Source organism: Electrona antarctica (genome assembly GCF_951216825.1).
Source record: "Electrona antarctica genome assembly, chromosome: 1".
NCBI classification, from domain to species: Eukaryota; Metazoa; Chordata; class Actinopteri; order Myctophiformes; family Myctophidae; genus Electrona; species Electrona antarctica.
Window position 1 is genome coordinate 19418635 of NC_136806.1, and position 11292 is coordinate 19429926.

Here is an 11292-nt window from a genome sequence, read left to right on the forward strand (position 1 = left end):
GGGTTTCATCATCCGAGCAGGGAGAGCGAGGCTGTGTTGAGCTCGTTGCTGGATCTATGCCGCCAGCCTCAGTGCTTGTAATGCATAGATCAATGTGCCCTATGGGGAAGGGGGGGAATCGATGGGTGCTGAGTTATTGCAGTACTTGGCCACTGATTTTTAGAGAGCTGTGTTTTCCCAGGAAAGTCAATACCTCCAGGCTGCTCTCATTAATTTCAGCCCCTCCCCTCCTCCAGCTTGCACCTGGGGATCTGCAGCCCAGGAGAGTGAGGCTGGGAGGGAGACTGGAAGTCTAGGGTGTGTGTGTGTGTGTGTGTGTGTGTGTGTGTGTGTGTGTGTGCGTGCGTGCGTGCGTGCGTGCGTGCGTGCGTGTGTGCGTGCGTGTGTGAAGGGTGGGGGGCATTGGTGGAGGCGAAGCGGGGAGAGGGGAGAAACCGTGGGGATGATGGAGAGAGGAGGAAAGTCAGAGATTTTGGCGAGAGGAGGGAGAAAAAGGGAAATTGAGATGACAGCATAAAGGAGGGATGAAGAACGAATCCAGGGTTTGGGGTAAAAGGTGGAGTGAGGAATAGGAAAGCAAGTACAAAGACAGTGTGATATTTTTTGATTTTTTTTTCTTCTTTTTTTGTAAGTAAATGATATGGGTCCAGCCAGGTTCATGTGCCTGAAAGCGAGACGGGTGATATTGATCCCTAATATGGATATCACGTCTGCTCCGGGTTATTGACATGTGCTGTGTTTTCCACACCATGGCTGTGTCTGCTAGGTATTTGTTGAAGTCTGTGGAATGGGAAATACAGTTTAGTGTCTCTTGGAGCTGGGCGATATGCCGAAAAATCGAATATCACAATGTTTTTGAAAGAATTCCTTGATGTAGACGTTAAACTATATCTACACAAAGACATTTTTTATCATCATCAGTAACGTACCTACTGTATATGAGAATTAAGTGGGACCAGGCAAATAATTAAACAGCTATTCAGACTTCAGACACGGAGCCCCTGCAGTTAACCCATGTAGGCTACTGTACATATGGGTCAAGAGTCAATAGCAACAGGCCTGGGCCGTGGGTAGTCCAGCGCCACAGTGGGTCGCGGGTTCGAGTCCCGATCCCGACGACCCTTGCTGTATGTCTTCCCCCCATATCTATCCCCCTTTCCTGTCTACATACTGTCTCCTATCAATAAAGGCAAAAAGAAACGCCAAAAAATATCTTAAAAAAAGAGTCAATAGCAACAGGATAATAAGCTGATATACAGTATTATTGATGGGAGATTAATCGGCAAACTCATCAGTATCGGACGATTCTAGGTTTTTTTTATTTTTATTAATCGTCATCAGTCTGATCAATCAATAAATCAATTAATCGAAGCCCATTATACAGCTTGAACAGTATACAGCTCACACTATTAAATATAATATTAATATATAATTAAAGTTAAATCTGACTTGCCTAAGCCTGCAGTGCAGATACCCTGTTACATGTATTTTTCAGAATGGACAAAATTATTATATATTTTTTTATACAGAATGAGATCATATCGACATCGGTAATATCGGTTATCGGCCATAAGAGCAATTAATTATATCGGATATCGGCCAAAATGTCTCATCGGCACATCCCTAATATACACAACAACGGTATATTCTCAGAATATCTGGTAACAAAAGCCAATTCTAGACAGAGACAAAATATAGCAGAATGAGAATGAGTCTTCACTTTGATATGAACACTTATTCTTTTATTCAAGATTCTGCACGGTTCACAAAATAAAAGATTTACACCCATGCTGCTTCAAAAGTGTCTCTTTTGGATACATTATCAAACACTTTTGACATTGGTTGAAATATCGTATACATGTGGCTTGTCACGACAAAGCTCTCTGCGGCGCTTGCCTGATTTTTCCTATATTTGTTAGATTGTTTGATAATGCCTAATTTATACCGTTCCGCACATCATTGTTTCGCAAAAGTACACCAAAATATTATTATTAAATAGCATTTTTTGTGCACAAAACCAGCGTTCAACAATGTATAAACTAGGCGTGAAAGTGTGAAATGCTCTTTGACTCTGCAGAGGATCTCAGAGTCAAATTCCTAAAGGAAATGACATCACTGGGATAGGGATGAATTCTCTTTCCCGTTGAATTATACACATCTTGCCTATTTAGTATTTAAAAGCTTGCCTCATTTTACATTCATGAATACAACACTACTGCTGGCACAGTGAATACATTTTGCAAATGCACGTTGACGCATTCCCAATCTTAAAATATGTATGTGTAAATCAGATTAACTGGTGGTGTGTGCACAATATGGCTCCCATTCTGGCTGAGAGAACTGGGAGACTTGGGAGAATTACATGAAATTGTGCAATATTATGATGCCGCCACCTGTCTGTGTTTCGAGTTGTGATGCCATTAGGGAAATGGAGCTTTGTTGCCTCCCTATCAATCAAATCAAGTCAGATGTTCGCATTTCATTATTCGGTTTGAGAAATCGCTATGCTGATGCCGACGACGGCAGTGAATATTGCGTTTAAGCCGTTCAAGTACTTAGGCGATGATAGCTGTGATAACATGTTTTCAAATTGAGGTTGCAAAGTAACACAGACTCTTTTGAAGGTATTCGCGACACGTTTTTTGCTCAAGAGAACTCACAGTCTAATGGACATAGGAAACAGTGAGATAACAACAGGGCTCTATTCACAACACACTGCCATAAAAGCAATACGCCGAGCGCTTGTCAGCCCTATCGCCAAATGGAATCAGATTAGCATTGCAAAAGGAGCCGTCCAAAGGTAAGCTGGGCTGGACAGTCCATTGTGACTGTTGTCTGTCTCTTCCCTCCTCATGCTTATAGCCTGCTTTCTGAAATAGGTGGTGCCTCGAACAAAGACGGAAGAAGGCAGAGAAGCGATAAACGTGTGTTAAACAGAAAGCCTTAACACCGTCACCTCTTTCATGGCCGTCACAGTGACATTTACTTATCACACTAAACAGCCATCCATCTGACCTTTCTGCTACTTTGAATGGCATCTGTATATTCTGATGGAATAATCGGGAATGGTAAAAGCGCTGATTTGAGAGCGTGATATGGCTTTTTTCGGGTAGCCATTTTTGCTCTGTTGTCCTTCAATAGGCTTGAAGGACAACCTGGGGAGAATGTACTGGAGGAGGAGGGTAGGGTGCGGTGGCACACGCACACATGGGACAATGTGTACTTCCATTGCAGTATAGAGTTGAGAGGATAGGTGCCCCTGCATGGCATTATACATGTTGGGTGGGAATATTTCATCTTTTGATGTTTTTTTCATAAATGAATGCCCTATTTACAGTACTTTGTCCTATGACAGGATAGCGACAGTAGACGATTTAGAATTAGATCCATTGTAACACAGGTTTTGTTTTTGTTTTTTAATTTCCTGAAAAGTAATGATTTTGGACCCAGAAAGTTTACACCCGACAACGACGATAATTTGATTCCGTCTACCACACTGTAATTTATGCGTTTTTGGGGGAGTTTTCAAAATGGCACTGTAGCAGGGGGCTAGGTTATCAATAGTCTTGGCTTAATAGCTGAGCATTCAGCGAAACAAATGCAAACATGCGGCCAAAGTTACAGATCTGCAAGCTTGTAAATTGAGTGTGTAAATCAACAATATTCTTCGTGATATGGTGTAAAGATTGAAAAAAAAGGAGATGGCCAAGTACTGACCCCTGGTGGACCCCGGCCAACGAAGTCTGTTGGGAGGCAGAGATGATGAGAAAGTCTTACCAGTGTAGACGAAGCGGCCTGGTGCTCCTTTGCAGAATTGCTTGGATTTGTAGGACAGCGTGACCTCCACGACCCCGGGAATGTGACGAGGAGGGGTCTGTACTCGGATGGCATGAGGAGTAATCAGCTGCACACACGCACACGCGCACACACACACACACACACACACACACACACACACACACACACACACACACACACACACACACACACACACACACACACACAGTTTAAAGGAGAGCATACTGATTGAGTCAAACTCACATATTTAATCATTAAACATGGTTCTATGAGCCTTACAGGTGTGTGTATGCGTGCGTGCGAGCAGGGGTGGGGGGGGGGGTGGGTGGGTGTGTTGACAAGCAAAGATCTAAAAGTCCCTTTCGGCCAGCCTATTCTCTGTCGGCCTACCGGTTATACAGAATACGGTATATATATAAATACGTTACACGGAACACTTTGACGTGCCACCGGGCGTCTAAACAGATCTGGGTCAGCCTATACAGCCAGTGTACACGTGGAATGGGCACTGGGATTTCAGCGTCTGCCTGCACGCCTGCTCTCGCCAACACAAATGACACTGATCAAAGTAGGCTACAGTCTGAAGCAACGCGATGGCTTCCAGTGGGCCTGTGTGGGGACGGGTGTCTAAGCCATAAAGACCTGAGACCGGATTCTACAACTTCTATATACAGTTCTCTGGAAAAACTCAAACTTTTTAATGTCAAGGACCCCCATCTGAAAGTATGTTGTTCCAGGGGACCCCCCCCCCCCCCCCCCCCCCCCCCCAGAAGCAAATATTTGAGTTAAAAACATTTGAAGAATATATATTGAAAGATTTGCACACAATTTTTCAAAAATAGCAGATCTACAAGCTCGTAGGTCTGCTATTTTTCAACAGCTAAAGTATAAAATAATGGTTAAATGCGGTTAAAAGCTAAGGTGACACAGATGCGTTCCAGGTCTTAGTGGGCTAACTCCGAGCGGGACCGGCGAGAAGGTTTCATATACGGTCTCCTCTCCTCTCCGCTCCCTACCAGGTGTTCTGCTCCTCTGACTGCACCTACTTCAATATTTCATGGCCTGCCTTCTGCGCAGCAGCACCATGCTCCATGTCTGCATCTAAACCTGCCCAGAAAATCTACATATTTTTGGGGACATGCAGCAGACCTCGCCGCACGGTGCACTTTGAGATGCAGGTGTTATTTAGTGTGTGTGTGTGTGTGTGTGTGTGTGTGCGTTTTGAGCGTGTGTCTGTACGTGTGCATGTAAAACAGAGGGAGAGAAGCAGACAGATGTGTGCACGTGTGTATGTGATGTGTGAATGTGCTTACTTTCACTGTGTGCTTTTTTGTGTGTTTTACTTTTTCTTTGTCATTTTTCTGACTTGAACTGAAAATGTACTTAGTCAATTATGTAGTGCAGGGGTTCACAGACTTTTTCAGCAACAAAGTAGAGTGTGCATTCCCATTGGGCCTTTGAGACCTGTTCAAACCCCCCATTATACTATAATTTAATAGCACAAATTAAAAAATACATCTATCAGAAAACGTTCTTTTCTTTTCTTTTACAGTGATATAAAAACAACAGGTATTTTCTAAAAGAAAAGGAGAAATCTAACCGAAACGGACAGTTGCTCATGGGTCAAAAAGGTTTGTAAAAATACAAACTGTGTTCAAGACATACAAGGTAGTAAGAGTCGCCAAAACAAGACATACAAGGTAGTAAGAGTAGCCAAAACAAGACATACAAGGTAGTAAGAGTAGCCAAAACAAGAAATCCGAGCTGAAAAAGAGTCTAAATGAATTAGTTCCCATCCGGGCCGTCCTATAATAAATGTTCTTTAACAGATCTTGGATCAGAGTGCGTCCGTCAGATTTATGTTTCGTCAACAGGTATATTCTTGGTGTTCAGGGACTTTGGCCTCACCTCACTCCAGACCAGCATAGTGCCGAAGACGACCTGCAGGCCGTCAAAGAAGTTGTCTCCTATGATGATGACGGTGGCTCCGCCGGTCGTCCATCCCTCGCTGGGGCTGATTGCTTTGATGCAGGGTGTAGCTGCTTCGATCGGGAACAGAGACAACAGCAGACAGCAGTTAGCCACGCAGTGTTACCGAGCAGCACTACAGTACAGTTCCCAAACGTTTTAGCCCGTGACCCAAAAGAGAAATGATCGCCCGAGACCCAAATGAGTGAAAGTAGCAGATCTACAAGCTCACAATGCGTCGCTTCGTGCCGTGTTGTGAGCTTGTAGATCGCCTTTTTTCCACTACTTCTTAAACATTTGTTTTCTAATTTATGACATTTCTTAGATTTTTCTTTGCTTTCTTCATGAAATTACTGACAAAAAATCTTTTGAATTTTGTTCTTAATTCATGAAAATGTATGCTTTTTTGAAAATGTTTTAACAAAATGTAGGAAAACAAAAAACAAAGGGACCCATAAAAATGTGTCCGCGACCCACAAATGGGTCTCGACCCACTGTTTGGGAAACAGGGACACACCAGAACTGAACAGAACTTTATTATTGATACGTTACAGCAGCATAATGTAAAAACTGAGGAAGAACGGACTTGTTAGAAGGAACATGTTTCAGTGCAGTGTATAGAGGGACAAGCCTGCTGGAAAAGTGAAGTAATGTCCTGTAGAAACTATCTCACGTTGCCAGACGGTTGCCTCTCGCAATGTTCAAATGCTTCAAACAGTCAAACAGTCTGGAGAACGGATGCTGTGGTCATGAGTAAATTATAAAGCGGAAGTGAAGCCTCCTCCCCACTTCCGTTTAGTTTTTACAGTCGTGCAAATTTATCCTTTTTTTTAATACATTTTTGTGAACGGAAATGACAAACAGGTGTAGGGAGGTGTAGTTCCAGACTCTATATAGTATTCGGAGATTGTGGAATAGTTGTCTGGCTACGCGAGACTATGTAGAAACATACAGTACAGTGAGTACACACTACACAGTAAAGTCCTCAGTGTGGATCCATTGACGTCCAGAGAGTTAAATGAACATTTCTGTGTAGACTTTGCTATCTTACCACTTAAATGTTGAGCATAAGCATTTAAGCCCTGTATTGTACTAATATTTATTTATAAATTATAAATATATTTTTTCTATATTTAAATCTTTTTGAAAATGTTGGAGAATGTATGTTTTGGAGATGTTTGGACATTTTGGGGGAAATTATGACATGCAAGAGTTAGGAGGCTGTCAAACATTTGCCTTAACCTTACCAAAGACACAATTTTGCTAAAGCAATTCCATTCCAATGCTATTACTGTATCAAGGACAAACAGATACTATTCATATTCCTGAAGTCCCTAAAGTGCATATACTATACTGTACATTGTGTCTCCCCCTCACACGAGACGGCTCGGCCAGTGATGGTGTAACAGACCACTAATAATAAATGCAACAATTATTAGTTTTTTCAATGCCACAGGGATCAATAAGGCATTCAATATAAACAGTAGTGTGTCTCCGAGAAGGCTAGACTGTATGTAGGCACAACAGAGTCAGACAGGCTGACTGAATGCTCCCGTCTCCTCGCATATCTATCTGCACTGCATGCAGGAAGCACCATATGTGGCCTGAAATCAAATGGTCGCTTAGGCTCCAACGCTTTTTACAGCTATTCCCGGACACAACAGGTTTATAGGGATAATATGGGTTGGTTTTCCAGACAGTGAAGCCACGCTACCTAGTTTACCACAGTACGGTATCGTGGCATGATTTATGATACAGCACTCAATGACTCTGCCATGTGAGAGGAGAGTGACAGAACCGTGTCTGTATGTGATGTGATGTGAGATCTCATCAAAGCCGGTTATAGACAGCATGCATTTTATTCTGTTTTATATTAAAAAACGACTACATTTTCCTTGTTTATATCTCACCTGCACAAACGTGTCTTCGTATTTTAGGGGGGAGTTTAGAAATTTGACTTGATTTGATGCCTTTAATCATTAATGTTTTATCATTGCGTAAATAACCTTAAACCACTTATTTCATTATTTGTCATACAATGGTGTCGCGTGGCAAAAATAGACGATCTATATATAGCTCACAACGTTTCACGTTGTGACATGTTGTGAACCTTGTAGTCGTAGATCAGCTATTTTCACAGTTTCTTATAAAAGCAAGAATATTCTCTTGTGGCCAAAATAGGGCCACCAGAATGAACGTTGTTAACAAATCCTAAACTAAACTTAAATAAATTAAATCAAACTAAAGTAAACTAACCTGGCTCATATCTACTGCTAATCAGAAACCTAATTATATGAGAAGTTCATATTGAAAGATGTCAGAAAGTCTCCGTTCCTCCAGTGTACAGTAGAAGCCAGTTCAACATGCACATTTCCGACGCAGTTTGAGAATCCACCTTTTGAAAGTTGCTCAGAGAGCTGCCAGATGAAAGCCCCTCTCTCTCCAGAGCCTGTTTAACATACCACAATTCATCCAACTTGCTCCCAAAGCATTTAACAGTTGTTGAGGGTGTTGCGGGAACTCCAGCTTTCTCCCTCATACTCGACAGTCATCCTTATTAATTTCCCTTTGTCACAACAGTAAACAAACAGCCGAACGGAGGGTGGGGTGGGGCGCAGAGGGTGGCGGTGGCGCGTCTCTACAATCGGGATAAATGAGGGGAGCACAATGGCGTGAAGCCGTCGGTGGAAACTTTTGTGGAGGTAGAGGGAGGGGGGAGGGGGTGGCGTACATAACAAAGACAGGAGCAGATGTTATGCTTTTATCGCCTTTGAAAACATCCCAATCTGGCTGAGATGAAAGGCCCCGAGCTTCCCTCCGTGGGCCCTGGCTACACTGATAGTCTCTCCTGGAGTTGGCGACACAATGGGCTCCATGGCCCCTGCAGGACCCAGGCTCTGTACTCTGGCTGAGATGTTGACACGTCCATGAAGCAGGGAATGCTGCTCAAAGGTGTCTCAACGTGAATGTTTAATTGCTCCGTGAAACACACAGAACCTGGCTAAAGTCTGAAGGGAGTTTAGCTACTCTGAAAAAGTTTATTCTGCAGACTTCAAACTCACTATAAGGGACTTGCACATCTAGCATGTTCATGCTTTGATTGTATGTTGATGCCTATCTGGTCAATTAAAAAAAAGTTCAAATCTTATTTAAACACTTGAGTCGTATTTTATACTTAGTTGTATGATGGTGTCACATTAGATATGCTATAATTAATTATTGTACAAATGTTTTGAAATGTTTAACCTATAATGACATGCCCAAAATAGGGTTGCCAGGTTAAAAGTGTGTGATGTATGTTGTTGACCCTGATGAAGGCCCATGCAGGCCGAAACGCGTTGGTCGTGTTTTTAAACCCTTGTTTTTAATATTTATACTAATCAATGAAATAAAGGATTTTTCTACTTCTACTGGACAGAGCTGCCTTGGACCCTCTTTTAAGTTCGCCACCTTATACTTCCACAGTGACATTGACTCAAGGTATAGAACTTTTTAAGAACTCTTGTGCTGTGTGATGTATGTGATGTAACAGATGGGTTTGGTTTGATGCATGTAGGACAGTACAGTGTAAGAGGTAGTTTACACAACAGTAAAAAGGCTGCAAGTCAGTTTTGTAGACTCATTTTACCTGTCTCTGTTTAGTTCTGGTGTGATAAACCCCACCCATCTGGTGTTCCCAGCAGGTTAAATCAAACGAGAACATGCCTCTGCAGCAGCTTTTGGAGTCTCATGTCTGTTGCAGGGTTATGATTCCATGTTGACGTCACGTTTGGTTTTTACAGTTTGGAAACAGGCCTGTTTTAATATAAGGGGAAGTTGTAGTTCACTTCAGTGAAAATGTCATCGCTCCCTATTTCACTGCTTGAGCGTTAAGTTTATAATTTATGAATAATGAAATTGTTTGATCTGTAAGGCAAGGGAATAATGGACATGTTCACTGGCCATTGCTCCCTCAGAGGACAGTCAATGAGAGAAAGAAAATCTTGTAAATGGTGCAATTATATAGCACCTTTATCCAAGGCACTTTACATAGATTGTGCATTACTACATTCACCCAGTCATACACCGATGGCGGCGGAAACCATGCAAGGCACCAACCAGCACATCAGGAGCAATTCGGGGTTCAGTGTCTTGCTCAAGGTCACTTTGACACTAACTCTGGTGGAGCCCAGGTTCGAACTGGCAACCTTGTGGTTGCCATCTGGCCACTCTCCCCCCAAGCCACCGCCCCATTTGTGTTATGCTATGCATTACATGTTACTGTCGCTTTGTTTTATAATATTATTGTTAACGGCATGAATCACCAGTTGTAAATACTTCAGCAATATCAGCATCATTATCTCTGTCCAGGTTCACACAATCTCCTACGGAATATAAAGATATTTCTGTTTTTAAAACATTGGTTCAACTTTATTCCCCTGCCTACCACTTACTTCTCTATCAAGCATGTTCCTTCATCCAGGGGAATATTTGGTTACAGCTTCATTAATATGGACACTTCTGTTTGTAGTCCTGCCTCCTTCATGCTATTGATTACATTGTTGGGGATATAGGGATTTCCCCTCCATAGAGTATATATATATATATTCATGAAGGGATTTCCCCTCCACTATTCATGCACTCATAAGTCATTCTGCATTATTTGTCAGATGCAAACTTAAACCTAAATCTACTTCTGAATTGAGAAATGTAATGTATAAGTGGTTATAGACACAGATCCGAAGGAAGTGAATTGAGTAAGATTACCCAAATCTGAATCAGCTGGGGCTGAGTGACTTGATCCATAACTGGAAGTCTGAACTGGTGCTGTGCTAAATATTAGTTTCTGACTCAGAGAGTGTCCATTGTTTCTGTAAATGAACACTGAAGATTTTATTGATGCCACGAGGGGAACTTTAGTTGACATGACAGTACCGCAGATACACAGGACAGGGTTTCCCCCTGACGGAAAGAGAATAAAGAAATATATATACACAATTGAAAGTATAATTGTTGTAGTACTGTGCACGCCTACCTTCAGAAGGGTCCAGACGCCGAGCCCTGCGGCCGTGTTTGGAGTTGTTGTGGACGAACATGTTGTCTGACACGGCCAGGACGTGTCCGTCCACATTGACCGTGGTGGAGATCACCACCTGCATTGGTGAGAAACAAATTCAGAGACATTTATATAGATCACCACCTGGTGACGGCGAGTTGTGACTACGTGGATTGTCTAATTATAGCCAAATAGCAAAAGTATATATATATAGGACTGAAAGTGGTTTTGTAATAATAATCAAAATCTAGAAACTAGCTAGTAACTAAAATTGTCAAATAATTATAGTGGAGTAAAAGTACAAGTGGAAGGAAATCTATTCATATTGGAAATACTCCAGTAAAGTAAAAAAAGAAAAAAACCCTCCAAATTGTACTTAAATAAATGTACTTAGTTACTTTCCAGCGCTGCTCCTAATAAAGAATTTCAATCATCAGCGGATGTACAGTATCAGTAATCTGCATTACCTGAAACCTCCTCATGTCCCGAGG

The 11292-nt window shown here is 42.1% G+C and overlaps 1 protein-coding gene across 3 annotated transcripts in view; it reads right to left on the reverse strand.

Annotated features, from left to right (window-relative positions):
• LOC306940864 (transcription factor COE3-like) overlaps window positions 1-11292 on the reverse strand; it is a 51586-nt gene that overhangs the window by 40226 nt on the left and 68 nt on the right. For 2 of the 3 annotated variants that reach the window (XR_013792064.1, XM_079526106.1), the window contains exons 1-4: window positions 11269-11292; window positions 10781-10898; window positions 5707-5840; window positions 3778-3904 (exon numbers count right to left, since the gene is read on the reverse strand). The exon at window positions 11269-11292 is cut by the window's right edge and continues 68 nt beyond it. Coding sequence is in view for 2 of the 3 variants with exons in the window: in XM_079526106.1 (XP_079382232.1) it covers window positions 3778-3904; window positions 5707-5840; window positions 10781-10898; window positions 11269-11283 (394 nt within the window). In the remaining variant the exon portion in view is untranslated. The remainder of the gene's footprint in view (window positions 1-3777; window positions 3905-5706; window positions 5841-10780; window positions 10899-11268) is intronic. The other variant, XM_079526107.1, reaches the window with a different exon arrangement.